The following is a 17193-nucleotide window of genomic DNA, read 5'->3' on the forward strand; positions in this document are numbered from 1 at the left end:
ACTATCCAAATACCACAATTACTTGCCCAAAACTGCGACTTCTTCTCACATTATTCACAAATAAAAGCCTTATGCACGTCAAGCAAAAAAAAACAGAAAATAGGAGATAGAGCAGGGACAAAACCGAAGGAAAATGAGAAAGGAAAAAAGGGGGGAAAGCACGCCATTTGGATCAGGAAATTCAAAGAATTCATCCCAAAACAGAACAAAAAAAAACATTATCTCATTATTCTTCTTTCTATGGGGTGGAGAGATTACCTTCCACAATGATTTTTTATTGCTTTTTTCCCTTCCGCCATTGCTCTTATTTGCTTCAATAACAGTGTTTCTTCCCTTAGATTCATTTCAATTTCCTCTGCCCTAACATCAACCAAGGAATATCTCCCACACCCATAGAAAATGAGAAATATGAATAAGCAAACAGTACACCGTTTGGATACCCTGTTAGCTCCTGTAAGTACTACATATTTGTACCAGGTGCAAGAATTTAATCTTGGCATACCAAAAATAAGAGTTTAGCTCCTCCACTCACTATACCCTCACCTTGACACTGGGACAAGGGTAAAACTGCAATAATATCTCCAAGATTATAAAAAGGCAACTAAACCAAAAAAAAAAACAGTTGCAAAACGAAAGATTGATATTATGAGCTCTTTTTATCCACGGCACACGCAAAGACAACTACCACCCCTTTCCTTCACTCCTAATTTACACACAATGCTTTTTTTCTGTCCTCTTCATTGACCTTATTTCATAGAATAGATGAGGGATTCCTTTTTATTTACAACTTTGCTATTTAGACCTTGCCATTCCCTGCTTTCAGAGTTCCTTCTCATCTATCCATCTATTGTTATTCCTTCATGAGGAAGCAATTGGAGAGTTGTGCCCATTAACTCTCTCAATACCGTTGCTGTTATTGTTGGTTACTCCTTCGTCCACTAAGAGGAGCCGAATGTCTTTCTTGAGTCTCTCTCCAAGGTTACGTGGCAAGCGCCTCTCTGATCTTAGAGTTTCAAAAAGTGTGGTGGCAAGTTTTAGAATTACTTGGGGGTCTATCACTGGCTGACGGCGAATAAGGCGCCTGTAGAGAATGTTTGCTTCACGCCTTAATTCACACTCCTGCACTGTAGTTAATCGGGAGTTTAGCTGTTCGATAATGTTTGTTGTCACTTGATGACAAACGTCTCCGTAGTGAAGATTAAGGTTTGGAATATATTTTGGTCTCTTGTATATAGGATAACACACAACATCTACACTTGGTTCCCATCCTGAAAATGTCATAAACTGGGGCGATGGCTTCGTAACCCCATTTAATACTTCCGCTTCACAGTTGAAAAAGTCCCCCATCAACTGTGTGTACTGTTCATCCGTGCAAAATTGACCTGTTCGAAACGCCGGATGCCACCATTCTCTTTCATTTCGTAAAAGTGGATCAGATACTGCCTTGGTAATACGACGAAACTTCGGTCCACTAAGTCGAAAATGAGCCAAAACAAGTTCTACTACTCGTTCTTGTGGCTGTTTATACTGCTGATTCCTCAATGAAGATGTACTATCCACACCACCTCTCCCTTCACCATTAATATTATTTTCCGTCGTAAGTATTTGTACAAGTGGTAATAAAGAAGTTTGGGGTGTGTTAAACTCTCTTTCAGTGCTTTCATTCCCTACCCTCGTTGAGTTGGTGTTCGATTTTTGAATTCCATCTCTCAAAGTACTCTTTCTCACTTCAAGAAAACTGCGTTTACGTCTTTTTTCCTCTAAAGCGGCGGAAACCTCTAGTAAGAGAAGGTCTGCGTGAAAAAACCTTGAAAGTTTTCCTACCCCCTTCATACGATAGTAGTCTTCAATACCAAGGCCTGGACGTACCACTCCAAGCTCTGTGAGATCGTTGTCCATGAAAAAGACAACATCCCATAATCCACTAGCCGCCAAGGAGCGAACCACATCCATCTTATGAAAGACAGATCCATCAAGAAAGGCAGTATGCGCTGATGGGGCGATAAAGTTTGAGAGACTCGCAAGTGATATACCCCATAATGAGGGACGCATCACCAGCCACCGCACTTCACTCGAACAACGTGGTGGTTCTTGATCTTCGCTAAGGAACAGTGATGTGTCCTCTGGCCGCTCCGGTGGGGCACGTAGTGTGGCAATGCGAACAATAGCCGCCCCAGCATCTGTATCTTCTTCACTCTCCTCGAATTCTCTTTTTTTCTTCTTTTTACTTCCACTACTATTTTTATCGAATCCATTATGAGAGTTTCTCTGACGTACCGCACTTGGCCGTGCGCAGAGGCTGAAGAAATCGTCACATCCAACAGCCACCTTTGCGTTCTTTGATACCATCTTCTCCGTCTGTTCTAGAAAGAACGGTTCTAGATATGCCAACTTCCCAAATCCCCCAGGTGCGAAGACATCATCAATGCTGCCTTGCGAGAGCAACAAATGTCTCGCCGTAAGACCGCGGAAGAGACCTGTGAGTTCCTCCTCGCTAAACACAGGACACTGCCGGACTCCAGGAGTGCCGGAGGTGACGAGTGTGTCATCCACGTCCCACACACACAGTACCCGCCTGCGTGCCTCCAACTCCCCACAGCCACCGCCAGGACTATCACCCGTGCTGGCATCCAGAAGAGGCGCGGTGGGACTAGATCCACGGCCACTACGGCCTAGACCAGTGACCGAGGTATCAGCAGCATTCCCAGTGAGTGACTTTAGTGTTTTTTTAACGTCAGAAAATGCCTGGAGCTGATGGAATTTTGTTTTAATTGATACATAGGAAATTGCTGGATCCACCACCACCTGCGGAGTCTCTTTCATATGGAAACCCCCCTTTTTGCTAACTGTGCTTTTTTTTTTTTGTGTTTTTGATTGTAGTGTGAACACCAAAAAGAGATATGGGGAAAAAAGAGAAGTTTCCAAAGGCAATTAATAAAGGCATAAGATCATTGAAAATGAGAGAAGAGGCCAGCACTAAAACAGGAAATGAAAATGAAAATGACAATAAAAATAAAAATAAACTAAACTAAACTGAACTGGACTATATTGAAGAGAAAAGGAAAAGACATTTACTCCATATGAGGTTTCCCAACTGCAAAACGAGAGTGCTTGTTAGAGAGGAGATGCATGCACTGAACCAAAGCACTGAACCCCAGTCATGACAAATTCCTAGCGAAAAACAAAATAAAAAGGTAAGCAGGAAAACTATTACAACAGAAAAAGCAAAGAAGTCATAAAGCAAATAATAATAATAATAATAATAATAATAATAATAATAATAATAATAATAATAATAATAATAATAATAAATCTTCAAAGGACTTCAACTATTAACTAACCGTTTCTCCATAATTATAACTAAAACATGAAAATATTCGTCAATTTGGATATATATATATATATATATATATCGTGATATCATTCCTCCTGCGGCTCTCGCCGCTCATATTTCTCCTCTTCGTTTGTCTCTGCAGTTGTTGCACTTTCCCTTGGAGGATTTGGATCAATGCGGCCAAGTACTGTAAGCCCTCGCATCCAGCTACACCCTCGAGAGACCATACTCCAGGTTCGTTTCTGCGTATCGTGTGTCAAGTCTTTCAACCACGTTTGACCTCTGGATCTCCTCACTCGATCGCAGAATAGCTTCTTGCATGTTTCTTCTGCTGCATCACGCATGAAAATTGTCTGCATTAGCGTAGTAAGTATCTCGGGTGAGGAAACACCATCTAAAGCACCACGAAGTACAACGTGGGAAAGTAGATGATACAGAATTCCCGCGTAGGGACGCACCTCAAGAAACCAATCCGCAGTTTCCATTAGAAACCTTGAAAGAAGTGCATTAGGCTCCCCTCTATATGCTGACATTCCCTCGTACTCTGAAGAAATCTGCTGACCGTACTGGCGCTCCTCTTTCCAGTTGTTTTCTTGATGTTGTTGCTGCTGATGCCGATGTTGGTGTTGCTTTGTCTTTAAAAAGGAGAATGATGATGGTAATGAATCTCTTTCCCTCATAAATTCCAGCACACATTCCTCTATATCCTTATCAAACCGCACATAACTTTCAACAACTCGTTCTGCCAACGTTCTCGAGTTAAGTAGCATGCCAAAATCAATGTGAAATATAGCTCCACTTGGGTGAACCATAATATTCTCACGATGCCGATCACCAATAGCAAAGATATAATTAGTTAGAATAAAAAATTTTGCTGAGCAAAGAAAATTTTCTCGAACCCCAGTAAAAGATTTCTTTGAATCCTGTTTCACAGGTCCGCGGTATCTTTCCCCTTCACCATCTTTAACTTGTGGTGGTTGTTTTTCCCTCTCTTGTTTTTGACGCTTATCTAATCGTATTAAATGTTGTAATAAACGATGATCTTCGTATGGTTCAATGACCCTCTGAAAAGTTTGTCCTTCCCCTACAAACTCAATAATACCAGAATTAAATGTAAGTGGTATAGCATGATATGTAGGCAAAACAACATGGCCCAACTGTTTGCAAAGCACCCATTGCAAAAACCTTGACATAATGCACATAACTTTATCCTTTTCAAGGTTTTCTCTTTTGAAAAGAATTTGACGTTTAACGCCTTCTGAATCAATAAGTGGAATTAAAAGAGGTTGTTGATTCGAATCCTTCTTTATAATTTCTCTTATACCAATGTGAGTAATCAATACACTAACGTCAAATGGAAAAAGCATGGGGGCTATGGAGAGAGCAGTAGAATAATCTGTAGCAGACTTCTGATCTACTGATACATCTGCCGTCAGCAATTTAGCATCACGCAAACGTCCACGAAACTCTTCACGTATATCGGCATTATTGAGTTGTTTTGTGTGAAGATCCCATGTCCTCAAGACATGAAGAAAGCTAAGTGTATTCTTAAACCACTGGTGTCTCATAGGTCGAGTCATTTTGTCTACAATTATCACGTGTTCCCTAAGTGTTTGATAACTCAAACTGTCACGATGACCACGTGTTAAAGCTTCTTGATATATTACAAGTGCTAAACCCTGATCCAGTTTAGCAATCTCCACCAGTACTGAAGTCGCAAAGGATTCACATGATTTCATGTCAAATGCATCTAATAATAGTGGAACTAGACACTCACAAAGACGATGATCAAGAGAGGCAACTGTATCGAGCAAGATTGACTGTGTTATCAAAATACGCATAGACTCTGCAGTAGTATTACCTGCTGGGGCACGGTCTAGGCATTTCAGCATCTTTACTGCAAAGAATTGTGGCAGCATTAATCCACAAGCACGTGTACACAACATGTGCCAATGACTCGTGTGTGGTCGCCAAAAAGATGCGCCCGGGTGTCGCATATCTGAGGATCCCGTTAGATCCATTACAGTTGTTTTAACTGCCGTATAGGCTGCCGCCAGTAGTGATTCATTTCCCCAGTCAATAGAGATGAAAAGAAAGAGGAGTGCCTCAGGGTGACCAGCAAGGGAATCCACGCTATTGGCCAACATTCTTGAAGTGTGGAGTGGCACAATGGATTTACATGAAGTGTTTTGGTAGAGTGAAGAACGGTAGTCACTTAGGCATAACTCCGCGGCCCCCTTCCACTGTGCATTAACAGATCGCAGGAGGGCTACTTCAGTTAATGAGAGTCCAGAACGTAGAAATATCTCGCAAAGAAACGCATGTGTATTGACTTTCTCTGCCTTATCATAGCACTGTTTACAGACACGACGCATTCGACCTTCTTCCGGCCCACCAGGCTTACTCAATCTCGCAATAGACTTATCCAACTCCCACGCCGTACAGTTTGTACAGATGCGACGCCCACAACATCGACAGTGACTTGCACGCACCGCATTAAACGAAAGCAATGACCACGACGCGAAGACACTACCACATACAGGACACCTCTTTACCGCTTCATCCGCCTCCCACGCGGGATTTTGAAACGGATGTCGTATACACTCTGTGGCGAACTCCTCATCAAAACATGACTTGTCATGTACCACCGATACACCTGGATCAACAGACTGTGTTAAATCACCAAAGTGTTGTGTGGTTGGGAAAAAGTAACGGTCTTCACTTAATTGCTTACTCCACCACTGTGCCCAGGAAAGAACCATGCTGCTCCGGTCATGCATTATACCTACTCCATGAATCAATGACTGTTGTCGAAACTGCTGTAAATCCTCTAATGGAGCCAAGGAAGAAGTGCTATCTAAGGCAAAAGCACCTATAACACTCCTACGGAAAGAGTCAATTTCCAATAAATCAATTGAGAATCCTTCACGCACACAGGATAAACTAATACTGCATTTTTTTCTAACCTCCTCGTCAAAAATACGTCGAAATTCAGCGCAGAAAAAATGAAGTAAACTCTCCATTTCCAATCGAGCAATTAGTTCTAGTACCTCCATAAAAAGTTTCCGGTTTTCGGCAAGACGCCGTATATGAGCGCAGAGTTCGGGCATCTTACCACTATTCACCTCCTGTGCGGAGATCGTAGTACTTGATACCGCCGGTTCCGCTACTGCCACATCACAAGGTGTAGAATTTGACTTTACATCTTTTTGTTGATACGTTGTGGAAGTCAAGAGAGAGCGATGTGCTAACGCCTCATTCTGATGAAGAGTGACCATTTCCTTCAGCACCCGTACGGACTCGGCAGTGCCAAAAGAAAGGCAAACAATTGGTCTTGAAAGTAGTCGAATAAGATACACGCTATCAGTACAGTCCAGTGAACACCTCGTACCATCACCCAAAATCACATCAACAGTAAGCATATCAAAATCATGGAACTCATTGGTCGTACTTCCACGACCGCGCATCTTAAACAAAAAAAAAATACTCTAATACACAAACACACACACACACACACAAAAATATGATCAATCGTTTCCCTTGATTCACTTAAACGCGTAGATAAACAAAAAGATAAACCCTCCACAAAATCCTGTTTTTTTTTTTTGGATTTCACTTTCTCTATACCTTTTGATGTGAATAACGTTGCTGGTAACCCGCAATAAACCCTCGTAACCTTTAAACACAGCTCTACTGAGAGAAAGTCAAAGAACAAAAAGAGTTAAATAAAAAGTAAAAAAAGAGGTATATAAAAATCCGATCCCAAACACAAAACACACAATACTCAAGAATAAAATCACCCTATATTTAAAAATTATATTACTATTTCAAGACTCTTGTTATTTTACATGCAGAACGGGGAAAAAATAAAAAAAAACTACCAACTTAGGCGAGACCAATAGTAGTAATTCTCCCAGTACGAAAGCAACTGGCGTCCGGTCACTCGGTTAAATATTTCAACCATAACCCACAAAACAAAAGTGATGCAGAATACCGCAAAAGTAACGTAAAAAAAAGGTGTTACTGTTTCCGAATTAAGAACAAAAGACATACATAACGCATCATCCATACTCAGAGTCTTTGCAGCCACAAAGGAACTAAAACTAACTTCCATAACAATAGCGACCGTACAAACAAAACCAATAAGAAGAGAAATTTCAAAAACAAACATCATCACCAGCCCAGCGATCTCCAATGCCGTCAAAATTCCGGCAAAAATTAGCACAATATAGAGTTCCACCGAGCAATCTCTAACGTACAATAGGGACACCACATAGGAAGCTACATTATACTCAAGATAAAAAATAGTCATAACGATGAGCATGCGGGTTGCAGTACCAAAAGGTGTTACCAGCGCTCGGCTCACAGCCATCATGGCAAATCCGAAACTATTACAAGAATAATTGAAGAAAATTTTCCGTGTCGATAGATACATCGACATTCCGTACAAAGCATAATTTACCCCAGTAAGAAGCTTATATCCCTCAAAATCAGCCCCTTTGGGTTCACTTAACTCAGTAATATAATACTGAAGAAGAAATTGTGGTATTGCAAATAAAAGTGTATGAATAATAAGCACATTTGACAAGCCATTGTATAGGTCATATCGGATGACAAAGTATTTTGCCTTGTCTCGCAGAATTTCATAACGTAATGTGACGTACATGAGGGCTATTTCAAATAACGGAATGCATGGGATCACCTTGAGAGTGTTATCTGGATAGTCCCAGAGTCGGTCCTCGTAATCACGGATTCTGCCTTCCTCAGAAACCATCACTGCAACAATGCTCACAACATAGCCAAGAACATAGCATAAAATCGTCCAATAGCCGCAATACGGGGACCTTTAGATAACCAGAAGCGCGTAATCCACCCAACGCAAGCAAAATTTATTAGTGCTGCTATCAGTCCAAGCCAAGTCACTATCATATCAAGAAAATAACAGACATCTAATATGCGTGCCACAATCCACCGAGGTGGTGGTTGATTACGCAGCAAGTGCGGGTTTTCGTATAACATCTTGACAAACTCAAAACCGGCGTGTCGGAAGAGACGCGCCTGTCCCTTTGTGAGAGTCGCACTGGGAGCGTGGCAAAGTAACGCCAGATACCCAATTTTGTCAGGGGAAATGCGACCACCACACGATGCATCCGGCACAATAATAGAGTCAATCTCTTTCTGGATAATCTCCTGTACTCCAGGGTCATCATAGTTCACTTTTCCAGACTCCATAAGTACCTTCATGAGATCACGACTGCCATAGGCGGCACGAAACAGATCCCCACCAACCTGAACCTCTCCAAAGTTGAGTGCAGCAAGTATGATGCGCATATAAACATCATCCGGTGTACGTTTGTACTGAAGGATCGTCTCACGCAGGTCTATCGCAATCTCCTCTGACGGCGCAAATGACTCGCCATCCTGCAACTCTACTGACCGGCGAGCCACATCCCGGTGTGCGCTATACCCCCACTGATCGTTGTCACGCGACCCATAGCCTGCACTCCCTGCTTCATGTGAGTCATCGGCATTTACTTCATTCCCACCACCAAAGGCGTAAGAAAGGAACGCCGTAGTACCATTGGCAATTCGACCAAGCCATGAAGATTTCCGTTCTTGTCGCCGTTGTCCTTGTTCCCGTTGTTCCTCTTCTGGATGACCGTTCTCGTCTCTTGTGGACGGGGTGGTCTGCGGCGACACGCCATCAACCACCGGCACAATCTCTGCCATGTGCTCGTTCTGCTCATCGTCTGAGGAATCGTAAAAAGCCACGTGGAAAGGCTCCCGTGGCATTTTCCCTTCCTCTTGTGATGGATTCACACTATAAAAGTCTTTTTTTGAAGGATTTGCTTGTTACCTCGCCTACTAGAGCTCCGTCGCCCAAATACCCCTTAAAAGCAGAAACCGGCACAAACACAAGCACACAAGCACCCTATGCTCCTCTGGGACCCTCTATGACTCTGTTGAAGGAGTAAACAAGAACGCGGCGTTACCCACGCAGAAGGGAGTCCCACCACAACTTGGCAAGGGAGTGCACCAACTATACTAACGGAAAGAAGGAAGAAAGCATGCAGTACAAATTTAAGTAGGGTATCATGCTCCAGGTAGATAAGGAGAAATTAAAGAAAGAAAAAAAAGAGTTTCATGTATTCTCAAACGACAACCTATCATAATTGTTTCTTTCCAATGAATGTAATCTCTACTAAAATAAAAAAAATACATAAACAAAAAGAAAAGAAACAATGTGAAACGTATTTGAGGTTATTTTACTTTATCACTACGGATCCAGTAAAAATAGTTATCCCAGTATGGAAGCAGCTGCCATCCATTCAGTCTTTCTAAACCCTCCGCGATAATACAAAAAATTAACGAGGCGCATAAAAAGCCGAAGGTTAAATGTTTTAGTGGAGTTACAAGAGGAGAGTTAAACGCAAACAATGTACACATCACGTTAACCTCCTCATTCTTCAAGGACAAGTAAACGCTAAAGCTTATCTGCGCCACAACAACGGGTACACAAACAAAAGGAGCCAAACTCGAAACACCCACAACAAACATCACCACCAGTGCGGCAACCTCCAGTGCCGTTACAACGGAGGAAACAATAATGAGGATCTTATATTCAGCATCACACACTGATATATTAGACAACGAAAAAGAAATGGAAATTAGATTGCACTCAAGATAAAAAATAGTCATAACGATGAGCATGCGGGTTGCAGTACCAAAAGGTGTTACCAGCGCTCGGCTCACAGCCATCATGGCAAATCCGAAACTATTACAAGAATAATTGAAGAAAATTTTCCGTGTCGATAGATACATCGACATTCCGTACAAAGCATAATTTACCCCAGTAAGAAGCTTATATCCCTCAAAATCAGCCCCTTTGGGTTCACTTAACTCAGTAATATAATACTGAAGAAGAAATTGTGGTATTGCAAATAAAAGTGTATGAATAATAAGCACATTTGACAAGCCATTGTATAGGTCATATCGGATGACAAAGTATTTTGCCTTGTCTCGCAGAATTTCATAACGTAATGTGACGTACATGAGGGCTATTTCAAATAACGGAATGCATGGGATCACCTTGAGAGTGTTATCTGGATAGTCCCAGAGTCGGTCCTCGTAATCACGGATTCTGCCTTCCTCAGAAACCATCACTGCAACAATGCTCACAACATAGCCAAGAACATAGCATAAAATCGTCCAATAGCCGCAATACGGAGGACCTTCAGATAACCAGAAGAGCGTAATCCACCCAACGCAAGCAAAATTTATTAGTGCTGCTATCAGTCCAAGCCAAGTCACTATCATATCAAGAAAATAACAGACATCTAATATGCGTGCCACAATCCACCGAGGTGGTGGTTGATTACGCAGCAAGTGCGGGTTTTCGTATAACATCTTGACAAACTCAAAACCGGCGTGTCGGAAGAGACGCGCCTGTCCCTTTGTGAGAGTCGCACTGGGAGCGTGGCAAAGTAACGCCAGATACCCAATTTTGTCAGGGGAAATGCGACCACCACACGATGCATCCGGCACAATAATAGAGTCAATCTCTTTCTGGATAATCTCCTGTACTCCAGGGTCATCATAGTTCACTTTTCCAGACTCCATAAGTACCTTCATGAGATCACGACTGCCATAGGCGGCACGAAACAGATCCCCACCAACCTGAACCTCTCCAAAGTTGAGTGCAGCAAGTATGATGCGCATATAAACATCATCCGGTGTACGTTTGTACTGAAGGATCGTCTCACGCAGGTCTATCGCAATCTCCTCTGACGGCGCAAATGACTCGCCATCCTGCAACTCTACTGACCGGCGAGCCACATCCCGGTGTGCGCTATACCCCCACTGATCGTTGTCACGCGACCCATAGCCTGCACTCCCTGCTTCATGTGAGTCATCGGCATTTACTTCATTCCCACCACCAAAGGCGTAAGAAAGGAACGCCGTAGTACCATTGGCAATTCGACCAAGCCATGAAGATTTCCGTTCTTGTCGCCGTTGTCCTTGTTCCCGTTGTTCCTCTTCTGGATGACCGTTCTCGTCTCTTGTGGACGGGGTGGTCTGCGGCGACACGCCATCAACCACCGGCACAATCTCTGCCATGTGCTCGTTCTGCTCATCGTCTGAGGAATCGTAAAAAGCCACGTGGAAAGGCTCCCGTGGCATTTTCCCTTCCTCTTGTGATGGATTCACACTATAAAAGTCTTTTTTGAAGGATTTGCTTGTTACCTCGCCTACTAGAGCTCCGTCGCCCAAATACCCCTTAAAAGCAGAAACCGGCACAAACACAAGCACACAAGCACCCTATGCTCCTCTGGGACCCTCTATGACTCTGTTGAAGGAGTAAACAAGAACGCGGCGTTACCCACGCAGAAGGGAGTCCCACCACAACTTGGCAAGGGAGTGCACCAACTATACTAACGGAAAGAAGGAAGAAAGCATGCAGTACAAATTTAAGTAGGGTATCATGCTCCAGGTAGATAAGGAGAAATTAAAGAAAGAAAAAAAAGAGTTTCATGTATTCTCAAACGACAACCTATCATAATTGTTTCTTTCCAATGAATGTAATCTCTACTAAAATAAAAAAATACATAAACAAAAAGAAAAGAAACAATGTGAAACGTATTTGAGGTTATTTTACTTTATCACTACGGATCCAGTAAAAATAGTTATCCCAGTATGGAAGCAGCTGCCATCCATTCAGTCTTTCTAAACCCTCCGCGATAATACAAAAAAATTAACGAGGCGCATAAAAAGCCGAAGGTTAAATGTTTTAGTGGAGTTACAAGAGGAGAGTTAAACGCAAACAATGTACACATCACGTTAACCTCCTCATTCTTCAAGGACAAGTAAACGCTAAAGCTTATCTGCGCCACAACAACGGGTACACAAACAAAAGGAGCCAAACTCGAAACACCCACAACAAACATCACCACCAGTGCGGCAACCTCCAGTGCCGTTACAACGGAGGAAACAATAATGAGGATCTTATATTCAGCATCACACACTGATATATTAGACAACGAAAAAGAAATGGAAATTAGATTGCACTCAAGATAAAAAATAGTCATAACGATGAGCATGCGGGTTGCAGTACCAAAAGGTGTTACCAGCGCTCGGCTCACAGCCATCATGGCAAATCCGAAACTATTACAAGAATAATTGAAGAAAATTTTCCGTGTCGATAGATACATCGACATTCCGTACAAAGCATAATTTACCCCAGTAAGAAGCTTATATCCCTCAAAATCAGCCCCTTTGGGTTCACTTAACTCAGTAATATAATACTGAAGAAGAAATTGTGGTATTGCAAATAAAAGTGTATGAATAATAAGCACATTTGACAAGCCATTGTATAGGTCATATCGGATGACAAAGTATTTTGCCTTGTCTCGCAGAATTTCATAACGTAATGTGACGTACATGAGGGCTATTTCAAATAACGGAATGCATGGGATCACCTTGAGAGTGTTATCTGGATAGTCCCAGAGTCGGTCCTCGTAATCACGGATTCTGCCTTCCTCAGAAACCATCACTGCAACAATGCTCACAACATAGCCAAGAACATAGCATAAAATCGTCCAATAGCCGCAATACGGGGGACCTTTAGATAACCAGAAGCGCGTAATCCACCCAACGCAAGCAAAATTTATTAGTGCTGCTATCAGTCCAAGCCAAGTCACTATCATATCAAGAAAATAACAGACATCTAATATGCGTGCCACAATCCACCGAGGTGGTGGTTGATTACGCAGCAAGTGCGGGTTTTCGTATAACATCTTGACAAACTCAAAACCGGCGTGTCGGAAGAGACGCGCCTGTCCCTTTGTGAGAGTCGCACTGGGAGCGTGGCAAAGTAACGCCAGATACCCAATTTTGTCAGGGGAAATGCGACCACCACACGATGCATCCGACACAATAATAGAGTCAATCTCTTTCTGGATAATCTCCTGTACTCCAGGGTCATCATAGTTCACTTTTCCAGACTCCATAAGTACCTTCATGAGATCACGACTGCCATAGGCGGCACGAAACAGATCCCCACCAACCTGAACCTCTCCAAAGTTGAGTGCAGCAAGTATGATGCGCATATAAACATCATCCGGTGTACGTTTGTACTGAAGGATCGTCTCACGCAGGTCTATCGCAATCTCCTCTGACGGCGCAAATGACTCGCCATCCTGCAACTCTACTGACCGGCGAGCCACATCCCGGTGTGCGCTATACCCCCACTGATCGTTGTCACGCGACCCATAGCCTGCACTCCCTGCTTCATGTGAGTCATCGGCATTTACTTCATTCCCACCACCAAAGGCGTAAGAAAGGAACGCCGTAGTACCATTGGCAATTCGACCAAGCCATGAAGATTTCCGTTCTTGTCGCCGTTGTCCTTGTTCCCGTTGTTCCTCTTCTGGATGACCGTTCTCGTCTCTTGTGGACGGGGTGGTCTGCGGCGACACGCCATCAACCACCGGCACAATCTCTGCCATGTGCTCGTTCTGCTCATCGTCTGAGGAATCGTAAAAAGCCACGTGGAAAGGCTCCCGTGGCATTTTCCCTTCCTCTTGTGATGGATTCACACTATAAAAGTCTTTTTTTGAAGGATTTGCTTGTTACCTCGCCTACTAGAGCTCCGTCGCCCAAATACCCCTTAAAAGCAGAAACCGGCACAAACACAAGCACACAAGCACCCTATGCTCCTCTGGGACCCTCTATGACTCTGTTGAAGGAGTAAACAAGAACGCGGCGTTACCCACGCAGAAGGGAGTCCCACCACAACTTGGCAAGGGAGTGCACCAACTATACTGAAAGCAAGAAAGTAGACTATTTCCTATATAGTACAGCTCATCTATACAAGGAAAGCACAAGTAAAAAGTAAAAAAGGAACAAAAGAATATTATATATCCAAAAATGATTAATTATGGTGTTACACTCATTGTATGGAATTAAAGTACTTATATATATTTATTTATTTATTTATTTATTTATTTATTTATTTATTTATTTATTTATTTAACGGAAGCAAATAGCGGATGCCATACATGGCACTCATACTGTCTCAGTAATTATCTTGAAGAAAAAATTCAATACCCTAATCAAGGTTACTTGCCATCTCAAGTAGGCGAGCGCGAAGCATGGACATCTGCTCACGTTGAACAAGGTCAGGAATGCGATTGAGATCTGCATCACTCATAGTGACAATGCGTTCCACCTCCTCTTCGCTTAACTTTGTGAGAATTTCTATCACTTCGTCGCGCTCCTCCTGTGAGTGTTTTGCTTTACTCTTGTCTTCAGTCTCGTCCGTTTCTGATGATGTTGTCGCTCCTCCTGGATGTGTAGTATTATTTGAAATACTATTCGGGTGCTGGATAGCTTCTGCGGGTAGTGAACCAAACGGCAGACGACCAGCGTGCTGCAAAATCATTACGACAGCCAGACGAAGCGCTGGGTAGCTCTCCAATAGTTTACGTGCCTCATTCTTTCGCTCAAGTACCAAAACACGTAATTGCTCCACAGCCTCGTATGCGTCCGAAACCGGAATTCCGTGTAAACAACTTTGTACACTTGTGTCATCACGACCCAAAAGGGGATCCACATATGAGCGTGGGAACACCATACCACCACGTACGGCCCCATCAGCAACAGTCGCCGCCACTGCATGCTGACGATGACGTTTTCTGTTACGTGAATTCGCGGCGGTTGTTACTTTCATCGTGCGCTCTCCAAAGGAGGTGCCGTTTAGGCGTTGGACGGCCTCCTGTGCGCTGTTAACATCTAAGTAATCGGCAAAGCCGTAGCGAAAGTCTCGGCCCGGTGCAGGGCCTAGAAATCGAAAGTCAGTTATGTGGCCAACACTCTCAAAGTGTTTGCGCAGACTGTGCTCCTCCACAAAGAGGGGAACACTCGTGAAAAAAACACTAGTTGTCTGAGCGGATGACATCACCTTAAGTAGAGGCGGTTTTCTTTATACCTTTTTTTTCGTATTGTCCTCCCCTCTATTCCTCTATTTTTTTTCTTTTTTGTTTCCTTTACCACCTTTGCAAAATTAACTAACTCTAGTACTAGTTTAGGTGTTAACAGTAGATGGAGAATAAAAAAAAAGGAGTGGATGAGGGAGAGGGAGAGAAAACAGATAGATGGATGGAAAAGTGCAACGGACATTTGATATCAAAATGTGAGATTGTGCAAGAGCAACCGAAAGCAGAAGTCAAATGGAAGCAATAATTCTCTCATGGCTTGCAGCAGCAAAAAATAAAAATAAAAACGATATATACAAAACGTGGAGATGTGGGTACGGTAAATTATACGTCAGTTCTCGTTCCTCCTTCCATTCACATCTTTTTTTTCCCTCCTTACTTCTTTAATTCTGCGGTTTCAGTGTTCTTCTTCATCCTCCATGGCATCCTCAAAGTACGTATTTTCTCCGTACCACTGCAAACCATGGTACGTCATGTATGATGTTCCGATAATATAACGTACGTAGTCTGGAAAAAGACGACGTGTGTATAGAAGCTTAAAATTTGGGCCAACGGTAAAGCAGAAAGAGGCTAAAAATCCCAACTGTGCCCCCAAGAGCGGTTTTTGTAGAACAGTTGAACATCCTGTTGAGATACCCAGTATGTATATGAGAATGAAATTATTGTACAAGTTAGATGATCGCAGAGTCCCACCCTGTACACTGTTGAAGAGTAGAGATGTAAAGCAGATACCCATAAGTGGTGTATTCACCGCATACGGGCTCATCATCTCACGACTTGAATTACCACCCATTTCTAGAGGTAAGAACTACTTTCTTTACTTTTATGTTTGCTTGTTTTTTTTTTTCGTGTTGCCCTTTTGGAAGTGAAGAGGGAATTTCTTTCCTAACGCGAAAAAAAAGTAAAAATAATATTCCTTTTCTTTTGGTTTTGATCGTCTATTTTGCCTTTTTTTTGTTTTTTTTTCTTTTTCCTCTGCGGGGGTAGGTATATTCCAGGAAGGAATACTACCAAACACACTTCCCTTGAGGACTGTGCAATCTGTACACCTGCTCTCTGTTGCAAGTACCCGTGTATTCCCTGGTCTTTCGTATTTAGGGGATACAAATAAATTAAAAAATAGAAGGAAATTTTTAAAAAAATGAAAAAAAAAAGATTGCAAAAAAGAAATGCGCACAAATCCATCACAGTACATATATATTGGAGTCTAAACCAATAAAAAATAAAAACAAAGATGATAGAGGATTCGTTCTTAAGAAGAGAAAAAATGGAAGAAAGCCAAAGAATTCAAGAATGCGTCTATTTTGGGAGGTTTAGACTTGCAATTTATCACCCACACACCCCTGCTCTATCAATTTGTACCTGTCAACAAAGCAAAAATAACTGCTCCCACGCTTGTTGATGACACAACTCAATTGTATAGGCCATAGTAATAGCAGCAATAGCAAATGGAGAAGATGGACTCCTGTATGCAATACTTATTTTCACTTCTTCTTGATTTTAACGGGGGTACGGAATGCTTGAATTTCTTTCCCCAGACCTTTTTTTCTCCTTCTTTTTCTTATTATTCACGCGAACACAGACATTCTCACTCAACCCTATTTTTTTTTTTTATTTCATTCTCATTTCATTCTTTTTTCTTTTTGTTATTTTCTCTTTCCCATTTCGGCATGCACTGTTCTAATTATGTTCTGTACACCTTTTTAACTCTGCTATGAATATGGTTAGGTTTTCAAAGATCAGCGCACTCAACTCAAAGGTGCATGCATATTCCTTTTCCAGTTCATCTTTATCATCATATTATTCTTCCATTCTCACTCAGGAAACATAAGAATATTCTTTTTCTTTCCTGAAATTTTCTTTCGC

The 17193-nt window shown here is 42.3% G+C and overlaps 7 protein-coding genes across 7 annotated transcripts; all 7 read right to left on the reverse strand.

Annotated features, from left to right (window-relative positions):
- Positions 1–858: 858 nt before the first annotated feature.
- On the reverse strand, positions 859–2823 carry LSM04_007588 (uncharacterized protein; the record flags this gene model as incomplete). The annotated part of the gene is made up of 1 exon (XM_067332369.1): positions 859–2823. The coding sequence occupies one exon, from the start codon at positions 2821–2823 to the stop codon at positions 859–861; it is 1965 nt and encodes a 654-aa protein (XP_067187024.1).
- Positions 2824–3420: 597 nt separating this feature from the next.
- LSM04_008299 (FYVE zinc finger) lies at positions 3421–6801 on the reverse strand (the record flags this gene model as incomplete). The annotated part of the gene is made up of 1 exon (XM_067332370.1): positions 3421–6801. The coding sequence occupies one exon, from the start codon at positions 6799–6801 to the stop codon at positions 3421–3423; it is 3381 nt and encodes a 1126-aa protein (XP_067187065.1).
- Positions 6802–7211: 410 nt separating this feature from the next.
- Positions 7212–8108, reverse strand: LSM04_008269 (uncharacterized protein; the record flags this gene model as incomplete). Its single annotated transcript, XM_067332371.1, has 1 exon — positions 7212–8108. The coding sequence occupies one exon, from the start codon at positions 8106–8108 to the stop codon at positions 7212–7214; it is 897 nt and encodes a 298-aa protein (XP_067187064.1).
- Positions 8109–8122: 14 nt separating this feature from the next.
- LSM04_009582 (uncharacterized protein) lies at positions 8123–9127 on the reverse strand (the record flags this gene model as incomplete). The annotated part of the gene is made up of 1 exon (XM_067332373.1): positions 8123–9127. The coding sequence occupies one exon, from the start codon at positions 9125–9127 to the stop codon at positions 8123–8125; it is 1005 nt and encodes a 334-aa protein (XP_067187118.1).
- A 468-nt stretch (positions 9128–9595) lies between these two features.
- Positions 9596–13902, reverse strand: LSM04_002065 (uncharacterized protein; the record flags this gene model as incomplete). The annotated part of the gene is made up of 2 exons (XM_067332374.1): positions 9596–11570; positions 12092–13902. The coding sequence occupies 2 exons, from the start codon at positions 13900–13902 to the stop codon at positions 9596–9598; spliced, it is 3786 nt and encodes a 1261-aa protein (XP_067186789.1).
- Positions 13903–14441: 539 nt separating this feature from the next.
- Positions 14442–15290, reverse strand: LSM04_003543 (RNA recognition motif domain; the record flags this gene model as incomplete). Its single annotated transcript, XM_067332375.1, has 1 exon — positions 14442–15290. The coding sequence occupies one exon, from the start codon at positions 15288–15290 to the stop codon at positions 14442–14444; it is 849 nt and encodes a 282-aa protein (XP_067186845.1).
- A 434-nt stretch (positions 15291–15724) lies between these two features.
- LSM04_006084 (uncharacterized protein) lies at positions 15725–16120 on the reverse strand (the record flags this gene model as incomplete). The annotated part of the gene is made up of 1 exon (XM_067332376.1): positions 15725–16120. One exon carries the CDS (start codon positions 16118–16120, stop codon positions 15725–15727), a length of 396 nt encoding a protein of 131 aa, XP_067186964.1.
- Between the last annotated feature and the right edge of the window lie 1073 nt (positions 16121–17193).

Source organism: Trypanosoma melophagium, assembly GCF_022059095.1.
Source record: "Trypanosoma melophagium isolate St. Kilda chromosome Unknown ctg6segment0, whole genome shotgun sequence".
Classification (NCBI taxonomy): domain Eukaryota; phylum Euglenozoa; class Kinetoplastea; order Trypanosomatida; family Trypanosomatidae; genus Trypanosoma; species Trypanosoma melophagium.